The following is a 15,341-nucleotide window of genomic DNA, read 5'->3' as shown; positions in this document are numbered from 1 at the left end:
AGGTGCTCAGGTGCTCTGACTCTATATATAGCTATGTCCATATATGGAGTCAGTACTTGGAGACATCCAGTTTATTTAAATATAATTTAGCCTCTATTTTTGAAAAGATTCTGCCAGGATTTGAACTCACAACCTTCTACATTAGCAAGGACTTTAACCACTCAGCTATAAAGCTTAATGATAAACTATGACATAAAAATATCATAGTAGTTTGTCATGTAGTAAGTATTCCTATACAGAAGAAGTATCATTTCATATTTCAGTGCAGGTTAACATGTAGCTGCATAGTGGAGTGGTTAAAGTTCTTGGCTCTAATGTAGTAGGTTGGGAGTTCATATGCCAGCAGAAACGTTTCAGAAATAGAGTCTAAATAAAATGTATACAGTATATTTAATATTTTTTTTAGTAATTGTAAAAAATATATGGCACAAAATAAATGTGTAATTACAAAAATAAAAATAAATATATATCTGGCAGCACTCCCTTCAGCAGTATCACAGGGTGCAAGCGGTGGTCCCTCGATTCAGGACGGAAGATAAGAAAGAAGATCCGCAGCACTCCTTGAAAGATAAAATGTGCTCTTTATTCACACATATCAAATATTGACAACGTTTCGGTTCTCTCACAGAACCTTTCTCAAGTCAGGTGCGGACTTGAGAAAGGTTCTGTGAGAGAACCGAAACGTTGTCAATATTTGATATGTGTGAATAAAGAGCACATTTTATCTTTCAAGGAGTGCTGCGGATCTTCTTTCTTATATATATATATATATATATATATATATATATATATATACAGTACAGACCAAAAGTTTGGACACACCTTCTCATTCAAAGAGTTTTCTTTATTTTCATGACTATGAAGGCATCAAAACTATGAATTAACACATGTGGAATTATATACATAATAAACAAGTGTGAAACAACTGAAAATATGTCATATTCTAGGTTCTTCAAAGTAGCCACCTTTTGCTTTGATTACTGCTTTGCACACTCTTGGCATTCTCTTGATGAGCTTCAAGAGGTAGTCCTCTGAAATGGTCTTCCAACAGTCTTGAAGGAGTTCCCAGAGATGCTTAGCACTTGTTGGCCCTTTTGCCTTCACTCTGCGGTCCAGCTCACCCCAAACCATCTCGATTGGGTTCAGGTCCGGTGACTGTGGAGGCCAAGTCATCTGGCGCAGCACCCCATCACTCTCCTTCATGGTCAAATAGCCCTTACTTTCAAAGTTTTCCCAATTTTTTGGCTGACTGACTGACCTTCATTTCTTAAAGTAATGATGGCCACTCGTTTTTCTTTACTTAGCTGCTTTTTTCTTGCCATAATACAAATTCTAACAGTCTATTCAGTAGGACTATCAGCTGTGTATCCACCTGATTTCTCCTCAACGCAACTAATGGTCCCAACCCCATTTATAAGGCAAGAAATCCCACTTATTAAACCTGACAGGGCACACCTGTGAAGTGAAAAACATTTTAGGGGACTACCTCTTGAAGCTCATCAAGAGAATGCCAAGAGTGTGCAAAGCAGTAATCAAAGCAAAAGGTGGCTACTTTGAAGAACCTAGAATATGACATATTTTCAGTTGTTTCACACTTGTTTGTTATGTATATAATTCCACATGTGTTAATTCATAGTTTTGATGCCTTCAGTGTGAATCTACAATTTTCATAGTCATAAAAATAAAGAAAACTCTTTGAATGAGAAGGTGTGTCCAAACTTTTGATCTTTACTGTATATATATATATATATATATATATATATAATCATACTTCTGATATATATGAATGCATATACTACTGATGTTTTTAATCACAATATATTTACATATATTATATATTCCAAATATATAAATTTAGCCTCTATTTCTGAAAAGTTTCTGTCAGGATTTGAACTCACAACCTTCTACATTAGAGCCAAGAACCTTAACTACTACGCTATGCAGCTACATGTTGACCTGCAGTGAAATATGAAATGATACTTCTGCTGTATAGGAATACTTACTACATGACAAACTACTATGAGGTTTTCCTGACACAGTTTATCATTCTGTTTTATGGCTGAGTGGTTAAAGTCCTTGCCTCTAATGTAGAAGGTTGTGAGTTCAAATCCCAGCAGAAACGTTTCAGAAATAGAGGCTAATTTGTATTTATATACACTGACTCGAGCATTGCACACAAGGTATTCGGCCAAACACTGCGATGCTCGAGCCGGACTGGTGTTCGGCAAAGCATGCTCGTTTAACACTAGTTACCACAAAGCGCAAGGAAATTCGCATTCGTTGCAAATCTAATTTTTCCTGAAATTCGGATCGAACTCCACTTCATCAGCTTCGATTCGCTCATCTCTAATAATAACAATACATTAGTAAGTGCCTTGTATTAACTTTCTTTGACATTTGCTGAAGTGAGACAACCCCTTTAAATACTGGGAACAGTGGTGCAGTTTATGGGGAAAAAAAACACATAGGGGGAGATTTATAAACTGGTGTAATGTAGAACTGGCTTAGTTGCCCATAGCAACCAATCAAATTCCACCTTTTATTTTTAGGAGCTCCTTTGATAAATGAAAGGTGGAATCTGATTGGTTGCTATGGGAAACTAAGCCAGTTCTACTTTACACCACTTTTGAGAAATCTCCCCGACAGTTGCCAGCAGTCCCGAATTTTCAGAGACAGTTTTGGCAACCATAAGTAAGCATCCCTAGGTGCATTTGGGGCATTCAAAGGGTGGGGCTTACATGCACTGAATTTACCAAATGCAGTGCTGGTATGGAAATGCTTTTTTCTAATCCCAGACAAACCATTTATATAGGATCTACTTGCTATGTTATGGTTAACTATAGATGGCAGTATCACCAACAACTCAACTCAGCTCTGCTACGTCTAATTTTTCTTAGATGGGTGAGAAACACTGCTTCATCTGCCTTCACTTAAGGCCCCCTGCACACGAACACCCCGTGGTCATTCACTTTATTGGGTCCGCGATCTGGCCGTTCTGCAAAAAGATAGCACATGTTCTATCTTTTTGCGTAACGGAAGTATGGGACGAAACCCCGCGGAGGCACCCATGTATTGAGGATCCGCAAATGCGGTCTGCAATAAGGCAACAGGAAGCACGTGTTCGTGTGCAGGGAGCCTTAGAGTAAACTTTCAGGGGGGGTTTTGGAAGAAGATTTGAGGCAGAATTGCCTGCAGGTTTTTCAGCCAAAACCAGAACTGGATCCAGCAGGAAGAAGTATAAGGGTCTGGCCACATGTTCAGGTTTCCTTATGCAGTTTTTGGAGCCAAAACCAGGAGCAAATTCAAAAATAAGAAATCGTTTCTGTTGTTATTACCAGGAGCAGTCTGGCCATAGACCCCACAGGGAAACTTCCCCTCCTGACTCTTGAGCTCAACTGTATTGTTATCCTAAGGCCACTGGTGTCGGAGGACAGGACGTGGCAGCTGGAGTGGGCCACCACAGTCGGACATTTGTTGGGGAGGTACTTTGTGCTGCTGGGGCCGTATTTTGTGATTCACTCTGTTATTTGGCTCTTCTGGGGTGATATAATGTACCACAGCAAGGTATTGCTGGCCCTGCCTAGTTCTGTGGACCCTGCTTTTTGTCAGTTTGTGCCCCACTACAAAATAGGGTCATTTTTTGTTTTTTTCCAGGGCCGCTTTAAGTCCCCAGTACGCCCCTGCATATTACTGTCTCTCCTTTTATGATCCACTCCTGATTTTGACTTCCAAAACTGCTTGCAGAAACCTGACGGTATGGCCGTACCCAGGGGTGTAGCTAAAGGCTCATGGGCCATGGTGCAAGGGTTAAATTTGGGGCCCCCTTCTCTCAGTGCTTTGTGGCCAGGGGCAGGGAAGCACATAGCCTTCCTGCTGCCTGAGGCAAAAATTGAAACGGCAACCCACCCATGCCAAATTCTTGACCTAACCCCTTCCCTCCACCCAGTGGCCTTCATAGAGAAGTAAGGGCTCCATAGCAAGGATCAAACCAGGCCCCCCACACAAGACAGAAGGGTTTCTGCCTAAACCCTTTTCAATGACCCTTGGGACATTTTTCCACAGCCTCGTTTTCTAAAAGTTGTTCCTTTAGAAGGTAGAGTCCTGACCAAGTTTTTACCTCCAGTAGAAGAGGAGATAATCCCAACTAAGACTGGGCCCCCTCTTGCTCCGGGCCCCATAGGAGTCACATGGTCTGCCGCTATGGTAGTTACGCCCCGGCCTCCAGCCAGAGGTGTAACTGGACCAGCATGCACTTTCCATAATATTGGTGTTATCTTATGTGGCACAAGGGTCTTTGGACCCCTCAAGCTCCTGGGCCCGGTAGCGACTGCTACCTCTGTAACCCCTATAGCTATGCTCCTGGCCGCACCATAAGTTACTCCTTTATATTTCAGATTTTTTTCTAATCCACTTCTATCTTTGGCAGATGAACCTGCAGGAGAATCTCGCTGAAATCCTCCTTTATAAACTCAGTGCGAACTTTCCCTTATGCAGAGAGTCTAGATCATGATTAAATTGCTCTTGGTTAGTGTGACAACAAATCCATGACATAGTAAATGCCCGAAAACCGTTATCACAACCGCTCTGTACAGCTGCTGTTAGCGCATTCTTTTTCTTAAACAAACAAACAAGTAAATAAATTGCCCCCTTTGTGCAGTAATCACAGTATCTATAGGTAGGTATCAGCCAATAGTGGTCAGCTGTGGTGACATCAGAGATGGATAATAATAACCACACACAATTAGGTGCATCATATGGTACATACATCAACTGTCTCTAACAGACTTTGATAAGCCTTGTCTTTTCTATCCATGTAATTGACAATTTAATGGTTTCACGCTTAAATCTTGCAGCCTTTTTCCAAGCAATTGTACAGAAGCAGTTATCTTTTAAAGGCTATGTACACATTTGGGGGCATTTTCTTTAAAATTATTGCATTGTACTCATTTTGAGCTAAAAAAATTTTTTTCAATTGGTCTTTATAAAAAAAATATATGGAGCCCTTTTTTCTGTCCATAGCGGAGATGCTCTAGTAGCAGCCTCTGGATTCTCTCTCTTTTCTGTCAGTTGGGGAGCTGACGGGCTCCTTATTACTGCTCTCTGACATTATAAACACTCATTATATCTCAGTTCTTATCTTACTGGTATGTGGCTGAAATAAGTGTTTAGGACCTCTTTGTAGTTTAGACAGAAGGTTTATTAGATAACCGGCAAAAAATTAAACAAAAAGTACTAGTCACACAGTTACAAGAGCAGTTAACTCTTTGTGATAGAACGGCTCAGTATTTTTTTAAAATGCCAATTAAAAATATGATTTTTAGCCAAAAATTATTGAAATGCAATCATAAACACAAAATTGACTGCAAAGGCGTACATAACCTTTAAAAAGGTACAATTTTGGTTCATTTAGTGTCTACAGAGAAAACATATCCACCAGAAGTCACCAAATCTTATAGCAAACCTCAGAATGGGCCCCAAGAATGGCCACCTAATGTACTATTTTTAAAAAAATCAGTTATAATCATAATTTTAATACTTTTAAACAAACAAATATAATTGATACAAAGCTGTTGATAAATATCCCCCCGAGAGTTCAAAGAAAATGTTTTGACTGCCTAAACCCCCCACTAGGGGGAGCTCAAATATGTATTTATAAGGCTAGTAGTCAACTCAGTAGCAGATGTAAAAATAATGTAGTGAGCTCCCCCTAGTGGCAGCTGTAGGAAAATGCTATGACTGAGGTGAGGAAGCCAAAGCGGTTCAGTGCCAGTTTCCTATCACCACCTATCACCATACGCCTTATAGTATGGTCTCTATCTATCTATCTATCTATCTATCTATCTATCTATCTATCTATCATGATTTCAAATCCTATTGAAAAGGAAAACTAATAATATAATAATAACAATAATAATAGTTATAATAATGGTACCTGATAGTCCTGATGTGTCAGCCTTTGGCAGATGACGCGCCTTCAGCACCACCACTGTTAAGGTGTTGGTAGTTGACTGGTAACACAGAGAGATCAGCAATTCCCCGCGTCCTGCTGACTTCTACAAATCAATACAAGACATCCATTTATACAGACTGAGACACATATTAATGAGCAAACGCTTCACAAATGAACAACATAATGACATAGTAACAAACATACAGGTGCTCCACTAACACCTCCAGCTCCAAGTCACTCATCTTCATTAAATTATCATAAAAAGATTGAAATAATGATACAAAAATTAAATAATGCTGGAAAGTCGTACCTTCTTCAGGCAAACTTACTAAATTCCTAGAGTTTATTTGGTTTACTTTTTATAGAAGAGATTATAGAATATTCCTGTGGTTCCCAATTCTCCTACAATGGACCTACTGTATTAAAGGGAACCTGTCATCAACCTTATGCTGCCCATACTAACGGCAGAATAAAGTACAGACAGGTGAGTTGATTTCAGCGGTTCTGTCATGTTATAAGTTAAAAGTAAATGGTTGCCGAGAACCAACATCACAATCATTGCAGACCAGGCCTGGAGAAGATTCCTGGTTATTCATGAATTCCTGCTCTCCCTGCCCACCTGCTCCGAGGCGTAGCTAGAACTAACTGGGCCCCACAGCAAATTTTTGCACGCCCCCCCCCCCCCCCCCCACACACACACACTTACACACTTCTTCACAAACCCCTCTTATATGGCTTTTATGTGACTTTTTATTTACTGTATTTACTGTCATTTTTAGCACAACTTTATCGTTTTTAACATTTACAGTTGTTGACGGAGTTTATATTCAACTCAACCCCTTTAAAAACTGTGCTGCAATTGTAATAGACATGTCTGATTTACCTCTACATATCCAGCCATGGACGCAGTCATACACGCACTCTCCACATACATGGACGCAGTCATACACGCACTCTCCACAAACATGGACGCACTCACACACGCACTCTCCACATACAGTACAGACCAAAAGTTTGGACACACCTTCTCATTCAAAGAGTTTTCTTTATTTTCATGACTATGAAGGCATCAAAACTATGAATTAACACATGTGGAATTATATACATAACAAACAAGTGTGAAACAACTGAAAATATGTCATATTCTAGGTTCTTCAAAGTAGCCACCTTTTGCTTTGATTACTGCTTTGCACACTCTTGGCATTCTCTTGATGAGCTTCAAGAGGTAGTCCCCTGAAATGGTCTTCCAACAGTCTTGAAGGAGTTCCCAGAGATGCTTAGCACTTGTTGGCCCTTTTGCCTTCACTCTGCGGTCCAGCTCACCCGAAACCATCTCGATTGGGTTCAGGTCCGGTGACTGTGGAGGCCAGGTCATCTGGCGCAGCACCCCATCACTCTCCTTCATGGTCAAATAGCCCTTACTTTCAAAGTTTTCCCAATTTTTTGGCTGAATGACTGACCTTCGTTTCTTAAAGTAATGATGGCCACTCGTTTTTCTTTACTTAGCTGCTTTTTTCTTGCCATAATACAAATTCTAACAGTCTATTCAGTAGGACTATCAGCTGTGTATCCACCTGACTTCTCTTCAACGCAACTGATGGTCCCAACCCCATTTATAAGGCAAGAAATCACACTTATTAAACCTGACAGGGCACACCTGTGAAGTGAAAACCATTTTAGGGGACTACCTCTTGAAGCTCATCAAGAGAATGCCAAGAGTGTGCAAAGCAGTAATCAAAACAAAAGGTGGCTACTTTGAAGAACCTAGAATATGACATATTTTCAGTTGTTTCACATTTGTTTGTTATGTATATAATTCCACATGTGTTAATTCATAGTTTTGATGCCTTCAGTGTGAATCTACAATTTTCATAGTCATAAAAAAATAAAGAAAACTCTTTGAATGAGAAGGTGTGTCCAAACTTTTGGTCTGTACTGTACATGGACGCAGTCATACACGCACTCTCCACATACATGGACGCACTCATACACGCACTCTCCACATACATGGACGCACTCATACACACACTCTCCACATACATTTACACACTCATACATGCGCTCACCATCTACATAGATGCACTCATATACACAGTCACCACATACATGGACGCACTCTCCACATACATGGGCACACTCATACACGCACACTCCACATACATGGATGCACTCTCCACATACATGGATGCATTCATGCACACTCTCCACATACATGGATGCATTCATGTACACAGTCACCACATACATGGACGCACACATATACAATATACATATATAGACACCCAGCTTTTCTGCTGTGCCTCTCCCCCATACTCTAATGCCTCTGCACTTGTCCATGCAGGATAGCAGGGAAGCTGGATGACATCTCATGATATAATTCACCCAGCTTTCCTACTGTACTGCAGGTCACATGTGCACAGTCTGGGAAAGCTGAATATAACCGCAGTTTCCCTGCCACTCACATCACTGGAGCAGTTGTGGCAATCCAAATGATGTTCAGCATGCTGGGCATGGAAGGTTCAGGCTGGAGGAATAGATGTAGGAAAGGGGGCGGGGATATGATATCTCCGCCCACATTGGACTGTCCTGATGCTGGTCACTGTCCATCCTGAGAACTGAGGAGGGGAGGGGCGGAGCAATGTCACTGATGTCAGGTCAGTGACAGAGGTGCAAATGCAGGACTCTGGACCCGGTGCAGGAGAAGTCCGCTGCTCTGACAGGGGCCCGGGGTGACTAAGTACAGTGATTGCTCCCAGGCCAAGCTCGGGCCCCGAAGCAGCTGCTTCCCTTGCTTACCTGATAGCTACCATAGAAAAAGAAACAAAGTGTAGCAGCACAACGACAAAAAAAATACTGTTCCTTTATCTGGTGGTGCCATCCGTGTTGGAAGCTAGTCCGAAGCTCCCCCAGACATAGATAAAACTTGTAAAAAAAAACGCAGCACTCTCTTGTCTTCAGTATCCAAAGGTTTATTCACCAATCCAGTGCGACGTTTCGACCTGTGTGGTCTTTCACTGTATTGGTGAATAAACCTTTGGATACTGAAGACAAGCGAGTGCTGCGTTTTTTTTTACAAGTTTTATCCCTGATAGCTACGCCACTGCACCTGCTGATGACTGACAGTCTTCTACCTAGTTTTCTCCCTTTCTCTCTAGGAGAGAACTGCCAATCATCAGCAGATGGGTGAGAGTTCAGGAGATTATAATAACCAGGACTCTTCTTAGGTAGATTTGACTCTTTTCAAGGCCTGAGCTGCAATGATTATGATGCTGGTTCTCGGCAACCACTTACTTTTAGCTCATCAGTGACACACCGCTGAGATCAGCATTTCTGTCACTATTTTATGCTATCCCCAGTGAGGTCAGCATAAAGTTGATGACAGGTTCCCTCTTACTGGTTTGCCTTCTGCAGGTACCTATGTCTCCTGCAAAGATCTGGTAAGAAATACCTGTAAGTAATGGAAGGTGACCGACTGCCTCCTGGGAGGTTTTTGGAAATCATTGAGGATGGGCAACCACTTCACTGACCATATATTGAAATGAGTAAAGGTAGGCAGCTACTCCCCTGCAGGTTTCTGGAAATCACTGAGGGTGGACAGTCAGTTTGCTGCAGTTTTTTGGAAATAATTGAGGGGTAGCAGCTATTTCCTTGAAGGATTTTAAAAATAATTTATGGGGGGCAGACATGTCCCTGCTGCTATCTTGAAATGATTCAGTTTGGGCAACCTGCTGGCTACTTAAAATCTGTGAGGATGGGCAGTCACATCCCTGCAGGTTTCTTAATATTATTGAGGGTGGGAGGCCATTTTCCTGGAGATTTCTAGAAAGCACTGAGGGTGGACAGTCACGTCCATGCACTTCCCTGCAGGTATCTTTAAATAATTGAGGATGAGCAGCCACTTCCCTGCATGTTTCTAGAAATGATTTTGGATGGGAAGCCACTTCCCTGCAGACTTCTTGATATCACTGAGGGTTGGCAGTCACTTCGCTGCGGGTTTCTTGAAATGACTGAGGGTGGGCAGCTTTTACAGCAGGTTTTTGGAAATAATTAAGGATAGGCAGCTGCTTCCTTGCAGGTTTCTGGAAAACAATGAGGGTGGGCAGATACCTCCCTGAAGGTTTTTTATTGTATATACTGCCAAGGAGAGATTAATATACATATTATACTGTATATTACTCTCTCTTGGGGAAACAGATTTCTCTAGAGATGGAGTACCGTCACGTAAGGCAATGTTCAATAATACATTGAGGTAATAGATGGGACAAGCAAACTGCTGTGTAAACCTCAAAGGATCCTCATTAATGAGAGTAGCCATGTTGTCCTCTTTATAGACAATGACAATCAATATCTACTGTTTTCAACTTTCTTAAACTTCAAACACGGTCCACCAGTAGGTTAATTAGCAGCCATCATGAGGTGTTTTTTTTTTTTTACATTACAGCTTGGGCCTCAAACAATGTAATTAGAATCAACGAAAATCAAGTTATGATCATCTGAAGACCAAAATGTCAAGATGACAGATCAATAAACAAACTGGGCAACACTAATGAACGCAATAATTCAGAATATTACCCTGATGTTCCTCTTATTGATCTCCCTGTTCATCAACACTCTTCCATCAGACAGCTCAATCCCAGAAAGAGGGAAGTAGACCTCTCCGATGACGTCATCTCTTGAGAACCTGTCAAAGCTTAAGATGATGAAGTGGAGGACAAGATCTTGAACCTGGCTGTAAGGGATTCCATAAAAGGTGAAGGTCTCATCAAAGGCTGGGTCAAGCGTCTTCCGGAGGACTCTTGTCTTTACCTTGTGTTTTTTCTCTGGAAGGATGGTCATTTTTATGTAAGGATCAGAAGTCATTGACTGTTCGTCCATAGCTGGAAGAGATCTGGCTTCCTTGATGTTCACCACAAAAGCCTTCTTCTCAAAGTTGTACTCTAAGGAGAAGAAGAGCGTTCCCAGCTTATCTTGTTTCTCGGCAGATGACAGAGATGAGGTGGAGGTGATGCTCTCAGGAGAGATTGAATTCTTGTCTTTTTCTGTTATTTGAGGCTGTGAAAAATCCTCTAGATCTGGAGAGCTCCTCACTTTGTTTGCTTTTGGAAAATTGCCATTCAAGTCTCTTTTCTCCAGGTCAAGATGAAGGGACGTCTTTGATATGTGCGACTTTGGTGATAATTCAGTTTTTTCGTCTGCACCAAATTTCTTTTTGCTGTTTAGATTTTCAGGGTATATGTTGACACCTTTCAACACGTGGACAAACTTATAAGGAGGAGTTTTGTTGGATTTGGTGGATTTGCGTTGGCAACAGATCCAGGAAAAAAGGGAAACTGTGAACACGAGACCGAACGCACCTATGAGTCCAACCATCGTGGGGATTTCGGCTGTGAAAATAAACATATGAAAAGCACAAATTAACATAGAAAGGAATAAAAAAGTGCAAACTAGTGTTCGTTTATCTTCCCCATAGAAGGATACATATACTTAATTTCTATAGAAGTAAAAAAGATAATATGCGCCACCTGCTGGTAACTTGTGGTACTACAACAAATAATAATTTGCTGCACAGCATGTATAGGCAGTTGTAGCAGAGCTGAATTGATTATGGGACTTTTTTTTTTTTAATACATTTAAGAATTTTTGACATCTGTAAAATGTAAGTTAGTTATAACATAAAGGTAAATAAAGCAGCCAAGCATTAAATTTAACATCAAAACAAGACATTGCCAGCAATAAAATATCAAAGCCTAACACAATATGTTTCACCTTCTTTGAGATCTAAAGGCGTAAATTATCACATCCTGCTCATGTAGAAGATTACAAGTATTATACGCACGGAAAAAAGCCTGCTAACCAGGTCGTGTTGTATGCAGTCATACAAGTAGATAGAAAAAGAAAAAAAAAAACAGGTACAGTATGGATGTAGCAGAAGTAAATTCGACAATGCAGTAGGGCGGTGTTTGTCACGTGGCACAATGATGTATGCTTTTCACAGGTCAACGGTTCTCAAAGGACCCAAAATAAATAGGAATTGGAAAATCCAGCTTTACTGCGACTGATTGAAAAATATCCGTACAGATGTAGCAGAGCTGAGAATGTCAATATAATAGAGTTGTCTTGGGCATTTATTTTAATGTATATTAAGAAATGTGATGTTTTATGAGTTCATTAAAATAGGCTGAAACTGCTGGATATCTATCTGTCTATCTAATTATCTATCTATCTATGTATAAAGAAAGTCCAAGGCAGCACACAGTAATCCGTGAAAAAAACAGGGTGTTTATTTCCCCATGTGAGACAGCAACGTTTCAGCTCTCTCTATGGAGCCTTTGTCAAGCTATCTATCTATCTATCTATCTATCTATCTATCTATCTATCTATCTATCTCATATCTATCTATCTGTCTATCTATCTCATATCTATCTATCTATCTATCTATCTATCTATCTAATATCTATCTATCTATCTATCTATCTATCTATCTATCATCTATCTATCTCATATCTATCTATCTAATATCTATCTATCTATCTATCTATCTATCTATCTATCTATCTATCTATCTATCTATCTATCTATCTCTATCTATCTATTATCTATCTATCTATCTATCTATCTATCTATCTATCTATCTCATATCTATCTATCTATCTATCTATCTATCTATCTCATATCTATCTATCTATCTCATATCTATCTATCTATCTATCTATCTATCTATCTCATATCTATCTATCTATCTCATATCTATCTATCTATCTATCTATCTATCTATCTATCTATCTATCTCTCTATCTCATATCTATCTATCTATCTCATATCTATCTATCTATCTATCTATCTATCTATCTATCTATCTCTCTATCTCATATCTATCTATCTATCTATCTATCTATCTATCTATCTATCTATCATCTATTATCTATCTATCTATCTATCTATCTCTCTCTCTCATACCTATCTATCACTCATTATATATGTCTGTCTGTCCATCTATCCCCCAGCCTGGTGCCCACTCCTTGGACAGAGCTCAGTAATCCTTATCTCGTGCAGAGCAGAACAGAACTGGCACAGTGGGGGGGGGGGGGGGGTTCTCCGCTCTGCATGGTCCATGAAGGATGGCACCTTGTGGTACGGTGCACAGTGACTGCTGAGCCATCATCACACAGCAGGAGCCCAGCACTGAGCTCTGCAACATGTCAAGGGGGAGGGGGGGGGGGGGCATGTATAAGACACTGCATGTGCCGCCTCCAACTTTAACCCTTTCATTTATGTAACCATAGCCTGTGCAATTAAAACCTATGTGCTGGATCAACCTTTAACCCCTTTGCGGGCTCTGTCCATGGCTCTGGGGATTCTTCGTAATTTATTTGATTAATGTAACAGTCCTAATAAACGGTTAATCATCGCTGACAAGACAATCACCATTGGACAAACTTTTCTTTTCCATGGCAGGTTATTATGGAAACAAGTCTATATAGGCAGGCGGCTTACTGTGCCTCTGCAGGTGGAGCGGCATTTAGTGCCATCTTTCTTCTAATAGAGGAAAGTGTCAAACTGTTAACCTATCAATGTCACTAGAGGGAAACTGCAAAAGTAAACGCTGCGCCAAAGGCAACTCTAACGTGTGGGCGCCCCTTCACCAGAAGAGAAGCCACCCACACTTCTTTACAAGGAGGGACAATATCCTCCTTTGTTCATCATGGAAGTGGGCGATGTTCTTTACCGCGATGACAATAAATAATGCACAGCGACGGCTTTACTTATTACAAGTGGAGTAGCCTTTAGTGATGCCATGGTTGCTATAATATGTCAAGAGAAAGAAGAAAGCAAAGTATAAGTTGCACCAAAGACGTCTTCACCTGCATGTAGATATATAGTGGACTGGAAGTCATCTTTGGAAGTAAAGTATGTCATTCTGATTACCACGGCTGCATAAAATATAGTGTAAAGTGTATAAACTACAAATAGTGTCCTCATAAGGGAGATACATAGAGAGGCATTACAGGTGGAGCAGCATTTAGGGCACATGCTTCTTTCAATGATGTCAATGCAAGATTCCATGAGCATCTAACCATTATGGTGACCCCATTCTTGCCCTCTTAAGTAAATACTCTAGCAAAGACGTCTTCCACCTTGCTTATGTTGATAAGGGTGAAGTTGTTAGCTATTGAGCGCCCTCAAGAAACTTGACCACTTTTATCATCAGCCTTTCCTCTCTCGCTCAATGGTCGCACCCTACCCTTCCTTGCCCCACCTAGATCTCCAACACCCTAAGCTGGCGGCCTCCATCGCCCTACACAATACACGGCAGCTCCGTGCACGCAGAGACCTCCGCTGCAAGGAAGAAACTTTCGGCAGTTGTCATGGCGTCTACAGACTTACAGTACGTTCGGCACAGCTATTTTTAGTTGTCGATAATGCGTGACGTCGTTAACACTTTGCGTTTCCATGCCATGAGTCACGGCTGAATATGAGACAGGATGAGTCTTGTCCTACTGCAATGGAGTCAAAGGAGACGACGGACTTTCCCTTACCGATGGATGGAATGAAAGCCACAAAAATAGCTTAAAATGCCAATGACTGAACACTCATAACTTCTAGAGGAGCAATGCATTGCAAAAACGACCTATATTCGAAGCACATTCTGCAAACTTGTCATCCGCTAGCCCACACCCCTGCTTAAGCGATGGCGTATATAGCAATTAAAGCCTAACATGAAGACCGGTCCATAGTAAGACTTCACCGCAAGTACCAGGGAGTGAAAAGGAACAGATATGCAAGGATGTATGAAGGAAAAATCTCCGACCATTGCACCCGACAGGGACGTAAATCCGGCAAATCCATATGTTACTTATGATGACACTGCTACTTACAGTACATGATAGTTTTTAATTAGGCGACTCTCCCCTTCCCCCAACTTTATAGAAAGAGAACTTGCTTACCATAAGCCTCCCCACTGCTGGAAATGACTGGAGCCATATTAGCGGCTCCGCTGTCCGAGGTGCTGAGATCTCTTCTGTGGGCTTTTCTGCTCCTCTTACAGTCAGCAGCCTGAGAAAATGGCAGAGAGAGAGAGAGAGAATGTGTCTGTATCCAGAGGAGGCGAGGAGGGGCTGAGTGGCGTTCCTGGGCTGACTGCAGCTCACCTCCTGCTCCGCTCCAGCTGCAGACAAGGCTGCTGGCCAAATTGACGCAATGCTGACGCTACAAGGCTGGGATCAGCGCCTTCCTCCCCCTCCCTCTGGGGAGATCGAGGAGGCTGTTATCAATTATTTCAACTGCCTGAGATTATCTTCCACTTCCTTGGATACAGGCGGCCAGGGAGAGGAATGGTTAAAAGGCATGCTTGTCTGGTTCAGACATAAAGAGGGATTGGCAAGTACATTAC

At 41.3% G+C, this 15,341-nt stretch overlaps 1 protein-coding gene across 1 annotated transcript in view; it reads right to left on the bottom strand.

Moving 5' to 3' along the window:
* The window catches only part of SYT4 (synaptotagmin 4), a 36,677-nt gene extending 21,745 nt beyond the window's left edge, over positions 1–14,932 (bottom strand). Inside the window, 3 exon segments of the mRNA XM_040419608.1 lie at positions 5,933–6,053; positions 10,523–11,334; positions 14,896–14,932. Of these exon segments, the coding sequence (XP_040275542.1) occupies positions 5,933–6,053; positions 10,523–11,334; positions 14,896–14,932 (970 nt within the window).
* Between the last annotated feature and the right edge of the window lie 409 nt (positions 14,933–15,341).

The sequence above is a fragment of the Bufo bufo genome, chromosome 2 (genome assembly GCF_905171765.1).
Source record: "Bufo bufo chromosome 2, aBufBuf1.1, whole genome shotgun sequence".
NCBI classification, from domain to species: Eukaryota; Metazoa; Chordata; class Amphibia; order Anura; family Bufonidae; genus Bufo; species Bufo bufo.
This window is presented reverse-complemented; position numbering and strand designations above follow the sequence as displayed.